The sequence below is a fragment of the Gekko japonicus genome, unplaced genomic scaffold, assembly GCF_001447785.1.
Source record: "Gekko japonicus isolate JY-2015 unplaced genomic scaffold, Gekko_japonicus_V1.1 scaffold484, whole genome shotgun sequence".
Taxonomy (NCBI): domain Eukaryota; kingdom Metazoa; phylum Chordata; class Lepidosauria; order Squamata; family Gekkonidae; genus Gekko; species Gekko japonicus.
The window spans coordinates 694,430-710,937 of record NW_015168059.1 but is presented as its reverse complement, the minus strand read 5'-3'; the positions used below and the strand labels follow the sequence as shown (position 1 = coordinate 710,937).

At 45.1% G+C, this 16,508-nt stretch overlaps 1 protein-coding gene across 1 annotated transcript in view; it reads left to right on the top strand.

The window, feature by feature from the left end:
• The window catches only part of ADK (adenosine kinase), a 333,994-nt gene that overhangs the window by 22,664 nt on the left and 294,822 nt on the right, over positions 1-16,508 (top strand). Inside the window, exon 3 of the mRNA XM_015414519.1 lies at positions 3,086-3,139. Coding sequence (XP_015270005.1) covers positions 3,086-3,139 — 54 coding nt within the window. The remainder of the gene's footprint in view (positions 1-3,085; positions 3,140-16,508) is intronic.

Below are 16,508 nucleotides of genomic sequence, written 5' to 3'. Positions count from 1 at the left end.
GTCTGGTACTCCCATCTCTTTAAGGACCTGCCATAGTTTGTTGTGATCCACACAGTCAAAGGCTTTAGCATAGTCAATGAAGCAGAAGTAGATATTTTTCTGGTACTCTCTTGCTTTCTCCATAATCCAGCGAATGTTGGCAATTTGATCTCTAGTTCCTCTACCTCTTCGAAACCCAGCTTGTACTTCTGGTAGTTCTCTATCCACGTACTGTTGAAGCCTAGCTTGTAGGATCTTGAGCATGACCTTGCTAGCATGTGATATGAGTGCAATTGTGCGATAGTTTGAACATTCCTTGGCATTGCCCTTCTTTGGGATTGGAATGTATACTGACCTTTTCCAATCCTGTGGCCACTGTTGCGTTTTCCAAATTTGCTGGCAAATGGAGTGCAGAACTTTAACAGCATCATCTTCTAAGACTTTGAATAGTTCAGCTGGAATACCATCACCTCCACTAGCTTTGTTGTTAGTAATGCTTTCTAAGGCCCATTTAACTTCACATTCCAGGATGTCTGGCTCGAGGTCAGTGATTATACCGTCGTGGTTGTCAAGGACATCGAGGTCTTTCTTGTATAGTTCTTCTGTGTATTCTTGCCATCTTTTCCTAATCTCTTCTGCTTCTGTTAGGTCCCTACCGTTTTTGTCCTTTATCATGGCCAGCTTTGCATGGAACGCTCCCTTGATTTCTCCAACTTTCTTGAAGAGATCTCTAGTCCTTCCCATTCTATTGTTTTCTTCTATTACTTTGCACTGTTCATTCAGGAAGGCCTCCTTATCTCTCCTTGCTGTTCTCTGGAAATCTGCGTTCAGTTGGGTAAATCTTTCCTTTTCGCCTTTGCCTTTCGCTTTCCTTCTTTCCTCTGCTATTTGTAAAGCCTCATCAGAAAGCCACTTTGCTTTCTTACATTTCTTTTTCTTTGGGATGGTGGTGATTGCTGCCTCCTGTACGATGTCACGAACCTCTGTCCATAGTTCTTCAGGCACTCTATCTATCAAATCCAGACCCTTGAATCTATTCTTCACCTCTACTGTATATTCATCAGGGATGCGATCTAGGTCAAACCTGAATGGCCTCGTGGTTTTCCCAATTTTCTTCAGTTTAAGTCTGAATTTTGCAATGAGTAGCTCATGATCTGAACCACAGTCAGCTCCAGGTCTTGTTTTTACTGACTGGATAGAGCTTCTCCATCTTTGACTGCAAATTATATAGTCAATCTGATTTCGGTGTTGCCCATCTGGTGATGTCCATGTGTAGAGTCGCCTCTTAGGTTGTTGGAAAAGGGTGTTCGCTATGACCAGTGTGTTCTCTTGACAAAACTCTGTTAACCTTTGCCCTGCTTCATTTTGCTTTCCAAGGCCAAACTTGTCTGTTATTCCAGTTACCTTTTCACTTCCTACTTTAGCATTCCAGTCCCCTATGATGATGAGGACATCATTTTTTGGTGTTAGTTCTAGGAGGTGTTGTAGGTCTTCATAGAACCGGTCCACTTCAGCCTCTTCTGCATCAGTGGTTGGGGCATAGACTTGGATTACTGTGATGTTGAATGGTTTGCCTTGGAATCGGACAGAAATCATTCTGTCATTTTTGAGATTGTATCCCAGTACTGCCTTTTGCACTCTCTTGTTGACTATAAAGGCCACACCATTTTTTCTACGAGATTCCTGGCCACAGTAGTAGATATAATGGTCTTCTGAGTTAAATTCGCCCATTCCTGTCCACTTTAGTTCACTGATTCCTAGGATATCGATGTTCAGTCTTGCCATCTCATTTTTGACCACGTCAAGCTTACCTTGATTCATAGATCTTACATTCCAGGTTCCTATGTCCAGGGGGTTCACACACACACACACACACACACACACACACACACATACAGTACAGGTGCTTTAAGTGTCAAGTAGTTATGGTCTAAGGGGGAGCACCTGGTATGGTCATGTGGAGATAGACATGGGTTCCAAAGATGCATCTCAGCACTAAAAGATACTGTTTAGGTCAAGGTGCGTGTGTGGGGGGGGGCAGGTCAAGAGTCTAATGTGTTGAGCAGGCTGGTTTAGAGTCCTGTTGTGGCATGAATGTGCTCTGAAAGCCCCGGGCAGCTTTCAGATGAGAATCAGGTATCAACAAGTTGAACTAAAACTCTGTTTCATAAGACAGATTCAGGTGGGTGGCCATGTTGGTCTGAAGTAGCAGAGCAAAGTTCAAGTTCCGTGGCACCTTTAAGACCAACAAAGTTTATTCTTGGTATAAGCTTTCGTGTGCAGGCACACTTCTTCAGATACAAAGGAATGGAAATTACCAGTCCATACATATAGGCAGAGAGTGACCAGTAAATTTGCATACAGCATAAGAAAGATGTTTAACAGATTCAAGGACCAAACAAGGATAACAAGCTTAGTTTATATGTGTCAGACTCCTGGTCAAGAGACTCCCAACAACACTCTCTTTGGCAGTGATTTGTTTATTGAGATATCACCATGATCCAGATTAGAGCAGTACTGTGTCAGAACTGAGGTTTTTGGCGGAAACCTCTACAGATATAGACAATTTGAAAGTGGGTCTCCCCCCCCCCCGGGTTCATCCATTCGTTTCACACAGCCGTCCCGCCTAAGCCATTAGCATCTACGCCCAGTTTGGGCACGCGGTCTCTAAAAGGTTCGCCATCACTGGGCTAAGGCTTTGCAGGTTGGGGTCATGGGAGCATTGTGAGAGAGGGGTGCTCCTTGATTACGAACAGCAGGGCTTGCTCCTTGAAGCCCACGGGACTGAACCTGTGCCCGGTCTGGGCTGAATTTGTTCCCCTTGAAAGTTGCTGCAGTAATTTGAAATTTCAGCCTCCCTCGGAGTTCACGCAAGGGATGCTGCCCGTCATTTTAGATGCCCTTGGGGTGGTGGTGGTGATGCTGCTGCTGCAGCTGCATCTGTGCTGGGTTATGTAATGGCACATTGTGGTGTGGCTGAGTGCATATCAGGCTGCATCCGGGATATAAAGGGTTGGGGTTGCGCACATAATCGCATCCTCAAGCTCTAAGTGGGTTTGTGTGAGTTCACCATATTAATTTGTCCCCCTCCCCTCTTTATTTTTAGATATGGACTGAAGCCAAATGACCAAATCTTGGCAGAAGAGAAACATAAAGAGCTGTAAGTCTGTAAATACATTTCTGATCTGTCACTTCTGAAAATGTGCTTTTGACTTTTCTGTTTGAAACATTTTAAACTACTATTATAAACAGATTTTGCTATGAAGGGCTGCTTTGCCCCATGGTTTCAGGGTTGCTGAAGATTTGAACATTGGTGTCTGGTCTGTTTAGTGTGTGTTTTTTAATGTTTATGTTTAGTGGGCAACGTTTAAAAATTATTTTCATTAAAAATCAGCAGCTAAAATGTGCCTACAGAAAGTGATATGGTACTTAAACAGTGTTTTACATCCACAGGTTAATAAGTTCTGATCAATAAACATATTTGGGGCCATCTTTGGAACACTGTTTGGGGACACTACTGCTAATGTGTTCTTTAAGTAAATGTTGCTATATATAGAGAGAGAGTAATTGCCTGAGCAGTGAACATATTTTACAGCATACGTTGCTACTTTTCCCTTTAATTTCATTAACTCTGCTCTTGTAAAATTGTCAGTTTGGTATTGTGAATATAAACAGAACTATAACATCATAGGCACCTTTTCTTAACTAAATGGGGTCATTTTTTCTCTCTTGTGAAGTCTGTTCACAATGAGAGCACAGCGACTTTTGTTCATATATTTACAAGGGTGCCTGCTGAATTCAAACACTACATCAGATGCTGAAATATGGTTTGGAGTGTGGCGGAACGGGCCCGCGTCAGCTGGCAGACCCCGCTCTGCCCACCCCTCCTTTGCCTGACCTGGCACCTGAAGGGGCAGTTTTTAACCACTGCCTCCGGGTATTGCTGCCACCACTCTCCCTGTCTTGGGCTCTGGTTAGGCGGGACAGCCTCCTAACCTCCCTCTGCTGTCGCTAAGAACCCACCTTGGGGCTTCCTGGTAATCTTCGGGGCTCCCCTGGAGAGTTGGCAACTGACCATTTTGCCCTTATTCTCCTCAGGGAGTCCCCAACCCACTCCTAGCGTGTCCAAGCGGCTGGGGGAACTATGCGGTACAGAGGGACTTCTCAGGGTCAACAGTAAAAGAATTTATTTTGAAAACACTCAACTATATACAGGCATATTAACAGTGAACTGAAGAATCAAAATAAAGGTGGATAATAAATCGCTCCATCTCTCCCTTCACTACACTGATGCCCTGTCTAGATGGTCTGCAGGGCAGGCACACGACTTGCTTCCACTGGAGGAAGTTAGATTAGTACAACTCCCAACATGGCCTCTCTGCCTCCTGCACTCTCCAGCCGACAGCCTGACTGGCTCCAGACTTCAGGCAGACCGACCTCAATTCTCCAAGACTGCTTTCCCGCCCAAAAGCTCCCCTATATCAAACAGCCCTTCCCGCCCAGGAAGCGGCTCTCCCTCCTGCAGCATTATGGGGCAGATCTCCTCACAGCCTTGATGGACTTCCTGTCCTCTCTAGGGAGCTGCCCTCTGACTGCTGGTTGGAACAAGGAGGGGGGGAAATGAGGAGGAGTAGGCCAAGGCCTACCTCAGGTTTCATGGTCTCCTCTTATCTGGCCCACACCAACTTAAACATATACATAAAATGGCGTTTCTCCACAGGGAGCATCAAGTTTGGTTGTAAATCTCCTTCTGTATGTTGAGCCTGTTGGCTAGAACGTAATTGAGATATAGAAAAAGGAGATGGGATTGCAAACTTAAAACATCTATTTTATGCTGGAACTTAATGGCCCACTTTTACTCCTTTGAAGCCTGCAGGGCTGCTCTTTGAGGACAGTGACCAGACCCTTGGGGAAAATGGGAGGGCAGAAACTAGAGGACAGTTCTGTAGGTTCCTTCTGTAGAGCAGACGTGGATGAAAAAGTTTTCCCCTTGGAAGTCCTGTGTGTCCACAGGATAGAGAATGAGATTTGGATCCTGCAGATCTGGATTTGTCTACCTTGGATTCGCTTAGGACAGGGGTGTGCAACATAAGGCCCGTGGGCCAGAATCGGCCCATCCAGGGCTCTTATGCAGCCCACGAGCAACTGGTGCAAGGGAGGAAACAGGAGGCTGCTGGGGAAGTGGGCGGAGCCACTCTGATTGGGGCTTCAGCATGGCGGAACAACCTCGTCTGCAGCAGTCAAGCAACATGGGAGCATCTGCCCAGTGCTGGACCACTGGCTCTCCAGTCCGCCCATGTGGGTTTTCCTTTGCACCCTCCTCCCAGCCCACGGGGCCTTGCAGGGAGGATACACCAACTCAGAGCTTACTAGCTGCTGTCCTTTATACAGTTTATATATCTCTGGTACCTGGCATTACAGTTATGATACACATGGCCCGGCCCAACAAAGTGACATTTATGTCAGATCCGGCCCTCGTAACAAATGAGTTCGACACCTCTGGCTTAGGAGATTCTGCGCATGCCGTGTCTTTCTTCTTCTTCTTCTTCAGAGTAAAAGAGTAAGAGTCCAGTAGCACCTGAAAGACTAACACAGTTTGTGGTAGGTCTTACTGGACTCTTACTGTTTTCTACGGGCAGATAGGTGAGTCTCAGTCAAATGTGTTATTATTTTGCACCTCATTCTATAGTCCTGTGCAGCCTTTCGGTGTTATCTCATTGTATTTAAAATGTTGGGAGAATTGCCTGCTAATCCCAGGGGTCTACAATTTTTTTGGGCCTGCAGGCACATCTGAAATTTGTTCACGGCATGGTGAGCGCAGCAACAAAATGGCTGCCACAAAATGGCTGCTTCAGGAGGCGGAGCCAGCCACTAAATGATTGCGGCAGCTTAACCTCAGTAACATGGTATAGATTTGTGTGCTGTGGTGACAGTTGCTGCCTAAGCAACTTTAAAAAAGATTACACAGCCAATCAGAAGCCTTGTGAGGCAAAAGCCCTACCTGGCTCCACCAACTTCCTAAAAACACTGGGCGGGCACCAGAATAAGTGTTGGTGGGTGCCATGGTGCCCATTGGCACCACATTGGGACCAGTGTTTCCTCTAAGCTGAGTTAGTGTGAGCTAGCTCACAGGTTTTTAGCCTCCGGCTCACACATTTTTGTCTTAACTCAGGAAGGATGGCTCCAGAGCAGACTAATTTATGCAGTAGCCAAATTGCCCGCTCACAACTTTCATGCCAGTAGCTCACAAAGTGGAATTTTTGCTCACAAGACTCCACAGCTTAGAGGGAACATTGATTGGGACCCCTTCCCTAAGGTTAAGATAATGTACTGGCTTAGCTGTTTATGCTGTAGCATCACTAAATGCTCATGTTTCATGTTGGGGTGGTACTTGCTGTGTTCACACTTCTTGCTACTTTTCATTTTATGTGCCTTCAGCAGTAAATTTCCACCTTTATCCAGCTGCCACAAGCAAATGGAAACTGTTTTTATACAACTTTTCCCCCCCCCCCCCCCGAATAACTGACTCAGAAATGGAAAGTGTACACAGACATGGGATCAGGGGGGAAACCGGCACACGGGGTTGGTATTGGAATTGATCCCTCGGCTTCCAGGATGGAGCCAGCTGAAAAAGCAATGGAACTGTTGGCTGCATGTATCTTAAATGGCCTGTGTACAGGGTGGGGGAGCCGACAGGCAGAAGAAGGGAAGGATGCTCTAGCTGTTATTTGTTTTGGCTTGTGGAAAATAACTTGTGGCCGTCTGGTGGCCTTAAAAAAAGCAAAACAAAACAAAAAGCCACAAAGCTGTGTTTACTTCTCTGTGCAAGTCAGACTTTCCCTCTTGCAGGAAGAGCTGCTTCTGCCTTTGGGTTCCTGTAATAATCTTTTTTTTTTCCTGCTGCAAAAACGCCTTTTAAGGGCAACGATACTTAGGCTGTCCTTTTTTGTGGTTTTTGAAGTAGCTTTCTTTTTTTTGGAGGGTATGCACTTTGTGTGTGTGTGTGCAGCAATGTTCCCTCTAAGCTGTAGAGCCTTGTGAGCAAAAATTCTACTTTGTGAGCTGCTGGCATTAAAGTTGTGAGCGAGCAACTTGGCTACTGCATAAATTAGTTTGCTCTGGAGCCATCCTTCCTGAGCCAAGACCAAAATGTGTGAGCTGGAGGCTAAAAACCTGTGAGCTAGCTCACACTAACTCAGTTTAGAGGGAACACTGGTGTGCAGTAATACTTAACTAGTGCCCACAAAGCAGTGTTGCGAGAGTGTTCTGTTCCAATACCCATATTTGAAACGTTACCTTTCTATGGATGATTTGCAGCGTCTTATTTTGTATCGGAACGACATGCGAAAGAAGTGCCGGCCGAAAGAAGCTACCTTTCCCCCTCCCTCAGCCAGTTCTTCCTTGAATCACATTCCAAAGTTCTCTCTGCAATATGTGATCTTTAGAAAGCAGGGAAAAAACATTCGCTGTTTTATGCAAAGTCTTCCTTTGTGCAGCCTTGCTCTCCTGTTTCTGTATTCAAATAGGCATTGCTGTCTGGTTGCAAACCTTAAACCTGTGATAGTGTGCAGGTTTTGCTGCAGCAGAGATGCCATAGGGCTTCTCTGCATGCTGTAGAAACGGTGCCAAGCTCTCGGCCTCTTGCTTAAAGGTGGTTTCCAAATGTGGACAGGTTTCCCTGCTGCTGGTGGGGCAGCTGACAGGCGCAGTAGCAAGGAGGGCTTCCACATCACAGGTTTCCCTGCCGTAGCCCCTCAGCAGCCGCCTGCTGCCCCCTGCCCTGGGCCACCAGGGCATTTGTAGTGGCTGCTGTTTGGGCTTTTTTATAATCTACACTAGAATATGATGTTATCAGTATAACATTATAGCAATACAAGAAGCGGGACCCGCAATACTCGCAGGGGGGGAGTATTCCCCGTGGCTCCCGAGCCACCAAGGCTTCTCCCCACCGCCACCACGGCCCACAACAGCAACACTGGCGAGCCCTGAGCAGATCCGAGCCGCCAGGCCTGCCAGACTCTCCGGCCGCTGCCGCCACCCACAACAGTAACACTGGCGAGCCCTGCACGGCTCCAAGCCGCCAGGCCCGCCAGGCTTTCCCCCACCAACAGCAGCAGCAACGGCCACAGCTTCTAGACTCCCCCTGCCCCTGCCAGCACCAACGGCGGCGAGCCCTGCATGGCTCTGCCACAGATCCCAGAGGTAAGTGCGTTCTCTGCACATGTGCAGGGAATGCTTTTTTACTTTGGGGGGGATTTAAGTATCCCCCGTATAGTTTTTTAACCTTTTCAGATTTTTCGGCATACCTGGGGACTGCTCCAAGTGTGCAGGAAAATCTCTCTGCCCCCCCCCAAGTGCCCCTAGTGTACGGATTTAGATATCCGCACGGAGGGGGCAACTTGGCTTTTAGATATATAGATGTATAACAGGTTCTCAGCTTTCTTTAACAACAGCAACAAAAGTCTCCAGCCCCTGCAGTTGTAGAGAGATGACTTTCCCCTTATACCTCCACAAGGAAGGAGCGAGAGGCTTGTTTTTTAATGGAAACATGGGATTCAGAGAACAGTTACAAATATTGGCAGAATGTTGTATTGATATAATGATATTCTAGTACTGAGTAACACTCGGGTCTCGAACTGCTGAACTACCGACCTTCCACAGCCTGCAGTTCAGCGTCTTAACCACTTGAGCCACTGGACAGTAAACCTTTCCTTTCCTCAAAAGAGCTCTCTCAGCCCCACCTAGCTCACAGGGAGGGACCTTCCACAGCCTGCAGTTCAGCATCTTAACCACTTGAGCCACCGGACAGTAAACCTTTCCTTTCCTCAAAAGAGCTCTCTCTGCCCCACCTAGCTCACAGGGAGGGGAAGGGGAAGGAGTTTGTAAACCACACTGAGACTCCCAAGTGAAGGGCGGGGTATAAATCCAATCTCCTCCTCCTCCTCCTCCTCCTCCTCCTCCTCTAGACATTTCTTCCTGATTTTTGTGGGTGTGTCGTTACAGTTTTGCAAGTCTCCTGGCCAAGCAAGTCATTTCTCCTGCTGTCCTAACTGCCTTTGAAAGCTGTTCTGTGGGCAGATGAAACAACTTGTTAGCAGTGTGAGGGATCTTGTTCCCTCTTTCTGTAATGGGATTGAGATGTGAGAAGGACCTGGAACTCAGCTGACTTGCATGCCTGTGTCTGCCGTGGAGGGAAGGTGCAGATAGAGAGCTTGTGTGATTCTAAGGCCATCTGAGTGCTAGGAGCTTTGCAAGTCAAGACGCAGAGGGAGTGAATTGCTCTTACTTTGGTGCTTCACAGGGAATCTGTGGGGACGGTTCTGAACCTTGCGTGTACATCTGTCTGCACACTACCTCCCCTAGTTAGGTGATGTGTGAGTTATCGTTGTGAGGCTCAAGTGTTGCTCCATGCAGGAGATATGCTTAGCACAAACTGGCTTGCACAAAGCCGCCTGAAGGGCTTTTGTGATGACGTGTCAGGTCCCCAGCGAATTCACCCTCCACACACACTATTAGCAGTGTAATGCTTTATTAGAGATATGATGCTGTTGGCTCAAGAGCTTTTGTTAGGACTGGAGAAATTTGTGGGAAATTACGAGATATAGGCAAAAGGATAAAATTCCACATCCATCCACGTCACACCTACCCCTGGTGTTACGATGGCAACATAGACAGATATATGGTGCCCTATCTAAACTAGGCTGGCAGAGAGATACTCCAAGGTCAGTCCCACAGGAACCAACTTGGGGCGCATCTTCAGGAAAGTTACGGCCTCTACTCCCATGCACTCCAACAGCACCCACCCCTTTAGGAATTCAAAATGACAATCAAAGGTGAAGAGAACCAGAACTCAGAGAAATTGAAAGTTAGGCCTCAGCTTGACAACGTGAGCAAAGAGATTTTAAAGACATTTAGTGCAGACGATGCTTTTTTATAATTCATGAGGTTGCTCCGTTGCCTGAGAGAGCAGAAGAGTGCTCCAGACGTGGTTCTCTGGCTCCCTTTCTTCTTGTACAAAATGAAATAAATTGGCTTGATTGCCCTGGATGTCATTTACCATAATGATTAGTTTATATCTTAGGGCAAGCCTTCAGTGTGTCCTTTTATAGGCCAATTTTGCAAGCATGTGATGGAGAAGCATTAGCTAAGCATCAGGACAGCCCAGTCAAAGAGTTTTACCAGGAGCACTGCTGCAGACCTGGAGTCCAGCACATTCCCTGAACCGCGTGCAGCCCTGCGTACATTTCCTCCTTCCGTATGGCTTAAATGTTGCTGTGCATGTTGGAAGGGTGCAACTAGAAAGGGTAGGAAAGGTTTTGGATTTCAAAATTATATCAGGTAGAAAACTTCTGCCCCAGCTCCAAAGGGAACTGCAAGGATGATTGGCGCGGGGGGTGGGGGTGGGGGGCGAGCTGGACATCTTGCAAGGTGGATGTTCCCCCCCCACCTCCATGTGGTGGTGGATCTTGTGAGGGGGAAGGCGGAGGGCTTTTTAAAAACGAAGCCTTCCCTTTTCACAGCTGCCATTGGAGGAGAGGGTTTCTTCAGCTGCTGCATCTGCCAGCGGAAGCCAAGGGAGCTATTCCAAGACTCTCGGTCCTGCCCACCCCTCAGGGTTGCATTCCTGTCCGTGATCAGCACTTCATTTGGAGGCTTCTGTTGGTACACCACGCTAACGCCCTGTATTGGTGTATTGGACTGTTCTGGCTCTGCCACAGTGGCCAGCAGGAGTTCTTGGGCGCATCCTGAGACTCCTTAACTTACAAGATGTGACCGGGTCACTGGGTCAGGCTGCCATGGGGCAGTGCCAAGAAAGAAGATCCCCTGCGTCCTGGAATCAGCTGGATTCCAAAGAGCAAATAGTGGATCATAAAGAATTAACAACAGCTTCAGTGCTTTTACTTTCTGAGGTGATTCAGCCATCCTGACATTGTCGAACAAGAAATGTAAAGCTCTCGGGTCCTGCTGCAGCTGCGTTCGAATTGGTGTATTTGGTAGGCTGCACTTGCTGCTACAGCCACACAGAGAGGCCGGCAGAATGCTCCCGTGGTCTGATGGGTCTCCGCACTGGGCGACGCTTGCAAGCTGCTCTGTTGCGTATGCGTGCCAAGTGTGTCGGTTTGGATGCTGGCCACACATTTGGGACCTGTGCTCACCCTCTGGTTTGAGGCCTCCTTCTCGGGTGGGTCTTAGTAGCCCTCCCCTGCCCCCCATGGGAGCTGTGACATATTAAGTAACCCTAAACTCCGGTGGTTATGGGGGAGGAAAGGGTCCTAAAATACAGCTCTGAAAAGTAAGAAGGCTCCACAGGACGGTTATGAGGGTCACACATAGGGCACAGAGGGTAGTGTTTCAAGTGGGGCATCTCAGTCCTGTGCAGACATGGTTGAGTTTGCGTCTGCTTCACCCTTTGTAGATCTTTGTAGATAATGTGCTTTCACAACAAGAGATCTTTTGGAAACATTGACTTCTGGTTCACATAGAAACATAGAGCTGGAACGGACATCAAGGGTCATCTAGTCCAACCCCCTGCACAATGCAGGAAATTCACACCTACTCCCCCCACTCCCCCAGTGACCCCTGTTCTATGCCCAGAGGAAGGTAACCCCGCCCCCGGATCCCTGGGCCAATCTGGCCTGGAGGAAAATTCCTCCCTGACCCCAAAGTGGCGATCGCCACGATCCTGGGCATGTAAGAAAGGGCCGCGAGAGTCCAGCACTGGCTCATCCCTTCTTGCCTTCCCTCTCATGATCTGCCTAAATTCATAGTCATAGAATCAGCACTGCTATCAGATGCTTAAAAACCTCTAGAGAAGGTGCCTGTTCCATTGAGGAGCTACTCTTAACAGGAAGGAAGCTCTTCCTAGCGTTTAGCCAAAGACTCTCTTTGATTTCTGGGGCAACAGAAAACAACTCCGCTCCATCTTAAATGGATTTATAGAGGAGGAGGCTGTTTGAGGAAACACTGTCCGTATTGAGGAAAGAGTCTTCAGTGTGATGGTGCCCGCGGGGAATAGTACAGGAATAGTACAGTCCAGGTAGAGATGTAAAATTTCAAGAAATTTTGAAGCTCTGGGAAAAAACCCGTTTTTCCCCCAGTTTTTTTGGGGGGAAAACGGAATTTTTTGGAAAAATTGAAAAAAATGCTACATTAGCATTTCTTTTGTCTTTTCTAGATTGAAAGTCATTCTGTTACTTTAGGAACATAAAATATGACTATGGACATTTTTACTTGGCATGAAATTATCACAACTAGCATATTAAAAATATAGTGTATCCAAACAATTATTACAAGCAGAATACCCACCCACATGCAAAAACAAAACTGAAACCTTTTTATTTTCTTCTGACAATAGCACCGCCTAAAGGAAGGAATGCATCTTGTTCTTGCATTGGAGAGTTCAGTTTGTAACCTAGGACTTGCTTGTCCTCAGTGCACAAAAATTAGATCAATCTGATACCATATATATATTAGAAATGATTTGGAAAATATTTGAACACCTTGTCTTAAAATTTTTTATTCATCATGTTAAAATAAAACGTTCCATAATCAATTTTTTTCTTTTCTTTTTCCAATTTTTCCAATTTTTCGGGAAAAAAACAAAAAAGCTTCAGGAAAAAAATTGAAAAAAATGCTTTCCCCCCCTGAATTTTTCCGTTTTTTTCCCGGGCCTTCACACCTCTAGGAGGCAATAAGACAGTGTCAGGAATAAGAGCCCAGAAGAGCATGCTGCTTGGCACAGTCTCCCGGATGCCGGGGTGGTGGTGGTGGTGGACCCGAGGCCACTTCCAGGGGTCAGGGCTGGGGCTTATACTTTCTGCCCTCATCAGGGCCACCAAGGCAGCTTCAGTATATTCCACCTAGCCCTTTGCTGCCCCTTGTGGCCAGTAGAGGTTATGCAGGGGTTTTGGGTTTTTTGTTTCCTTGAAAGTAATCCGAATCAGATTGCCTTGACAGGCCTAGGCTAGCCCGATCCCGCCAACTCTTGGAAGCTAAGCAGGGTCGGCCCCTGTTTGCACAGAGGCAGGCAGTGGCAGAGCATTTCTGCTCGTGTCTTGCCTTGAAAACCCTGTGGTATCCCTATAAATCAGCTGTGACATGATGATGTGTTCCACCACCACCAATCCAGATTGCAAATCTGGGCTGCCTTTTGAATTTAGGTTTCCAGGGAGGGGGTTAGTAGACTGCACACAGCCCTGTAAACACCCATGACTGAGGTGCCGAGAGACCCTACGTGTGGGTGGCTCCTTGGCACTAACGTTGCGACCAGACCACAAGGAGTGCACCCCTCCCACACTGCAGTACGTGTAGTTACGGCACCTCCCCTTTTTTTTCTTTTTCTCATTAACATTTTATTGGTAGGATTAAAACAATAAAACAAATATAACAATAAAATTATACATAAAGGTCATAAGAACAGTTATACATTCAAACCAACACACTAATTACAAAAAAGTAAGCTTTAAAGAATGATACATTCTTCAATAAATCTTTGAACAAAGTAACTTATTTTAGCCTCAATTTGTAATTGATGCCTGTACTGTTTGTTGCTTTAGATACAACCAAGTGTCTTCTGCCCTCAAGAATCTGTAGACATTCAATGATATATCTAGTCCTATTAAACACAAAATACTACCCACAAATCAAGTTTTACCAAAGCCTACTTACTATACTTTATTTGAACCATAAAAAAATCCTCACAACCATTTAACATAGTTATCCCAGGATGCAGAGATAAATTTTTTGTCTGATAGAGCTTCTAAAATTGGCATCCATTTAGCTTCGAACCCAAAATGTACGACTTTCCTTTTATTTCTGTTAACTTTATCAGTGATGCTTTCCATAATGAACTGATTCCACAGCTTCTTGTACCAAGTTTGAATGTTAGGGGGGGAGATATCTTTCCAGCAAGATGCTATAGATAGCCTAGCCGCATACAGCATTGTGTCCAACATGTCTCTATAGTGATGATGTGCTATTTCCTCTGACCAAAGATTTAAAAACAAGGTGACTTTGGACTTTGGAGTAAGTATACCCAAGATATTGTGGATATGTCGCAGTACATCATTCCAGAATGAACTAATTTTTTCGCATTCCCAAAAGCGATGCGCAAAAGTCCCTATTTTTTTGCAACCCTTCCAGCAGTCTGGCGAATAGTTAGATGTTATGTGAGACAGTCTCTGAGGTGTCATGTACCACCTGGTTAGAATTTTGAATTTGTGTAAATCTATTGATATTGCGCTAGGAGTATTTTTTTTTGTTTCCAAATTTTTTTCCATACCTCGTCACTTAGAGTCAAATCGCAATCTCGTTGGCAGACCGACTGATAAGGCAATGGTTTACAATTCGATTCAGATTGCAATAAGTCGTAAAGTGCTGAGATCAGTCCCTTATTTTTGTCACTAAAAATTTTAAGAATAAACTCCAGTTTAGTATGTGGACAGGACATTATTGATATTAGTTTTATGTGGCTGGTGACGTGCTGGATTTGCAAATAAAGAAACCAGGGTATGGGCGATCCTAGCTTATTTTCCATCTCTGCTTTAGAAAGAAGACCTCTAGGTGTCATAATGTCACAATACCTATGAAGTCGAGCTTTTTTCCAATCCTCCAATCTGTGAAAACCCACATGTTGTGTAAACCACGATTGATATATAAAAGCAGAATACCTTGACCGTTGTGGTAAGAGTGTTTTACTGTGTTTACGCCAGACATTGATAGTAGGCATTAAGAACATATTATTTCTGGCCCCGGTTGCCATGATCGGGGTGTTGTTCCAAATAATTGCCTCCAATGTTGCGGTAGTAAGAGTGTCTGAGCAAATTTGCGCCCATTCAGGCACTGGATCTGAACGCAACATTTTAATGACATTTGACATCAAAGTAGCCCTGTAGTAACAATTCAAATCTGGTAAACCATACCCTCCTTGGTTTCTTTTCCGTTTCAGAGTGTGGAAGCTTATTCTTGGTTTTTTTCCATCCCACAAAAAATTGTTTAACGTAGTCTGCCACCTCCCTTTTCTGACAGATGTGAACAGTTGTAGGGGGAAATTTTCCCCTGAGGAATTCCTCAGTATTTCCACTGGAGAAAAGTGAACATGTGAGGAACACCGAAAACAAAACTTTCTCTTTTGGAGTGAGTGAAACGGTTTTTGAGATGAGGTTTTACTTGGAATATATGAAAACGTTCATGTAAGACAACCTAGACAGCGTCAGAATATAGTTCCTGTGCGTACTGCAGGAATATATTTTCAGAGATTTTTTAAAAATGTGACCAGTTTTGTTCACCGTTAATATGCTCCAGTGTGTGCAGTGATAAGACAGTAATGTTCATTGTTTTCTGAATTTTTAAAAGGTTAACTTGGTATCTGAATATGCTGCTGGTCCTATTATGAGTCTCTGTCGAAATCATACACTTTGGTTTCTACAAAATGTGTTTTCTGTTTTCACCGTTTCTCCTACCTCTCAGGTGTGACACACATGATAACGTATGTTAAGATAGCACGGGATGCGACAGGTTGCAGCTGCCTTTCAAGCGTTTGGGTAGATTTGCAAATTTGTTTGTCAAGAGCGAGGGTGTTATACTTTAAATATCATAGCTGTACCAAATAAAAATTTTATGGCTAAATTATAAATTGATATACTTTATGGTGTTAAAATGCTAGCATGGGTTTAAGTTTGAGAAAGTGATTGTATCTATTTCCATTTTCCTGAAAATGGCTATTTTTCAAAGTTCCAGAAATTTTACTTCCCTAGGCATAATTCACATTTTACTTAACCCTGCTTTGTTAATTGCAGAAGTCCACACACATGCAAGTAGGTCTCAGAAAGTGCAATCTTAATTTATTTCGAAACCAATAAACGACAGTACATTGATCATGCCACTAGAGGTCATCGCATACATTTAAAGTGCAATCTGATGGCTAGGAAATACTCTATCTTTGGAACTGGGATAGTGTTCCACCAAAATATTTAACTCTTCTGTGATGCCTGCTTTCCCCTGATACATATCAGACAAGGGAGTTCTTCCCAGGCTCTTGCTGGTACCTGTGGCATGAAATAAGCTATCTGAAGATTGCTTCTTGTTTGTATTTTGTGAAATGTGTGCCCTTTTGCCTTTGTTTGCTTTAGCTAGACTGCTTAATAGAGAAGTTCCTCTTCCGTTAAGACTGTACTGCTAAATTGGGCAGCTTCGTCTCCAGAATTTAGTCAATATCAGAAACCTTTCCTTTGTTTTATGAAGGGAATCATTGTAGGCTTTTGAACAGCAAGAAGACAAAAGTAATGACTACTGGAGAATTGCACAGCTTTAAGGTTGACAATCAAGAAATGGAAATTGTTCAAGATTTTCTATTCCTTGGCTTCATCATTAACCAAAAGGGAGACTGCCACCAAGAAATCAGAAAGAGATTGAGACTGGGAAGAACAGCCATAAAGGACCTAGGAAAAAATTCTTTAATGTAAAGATGTGTGGCTGGAAACCAAGATCAAGTTAATTCATGCCATAGCATTTCCTGTCATTATGTATGG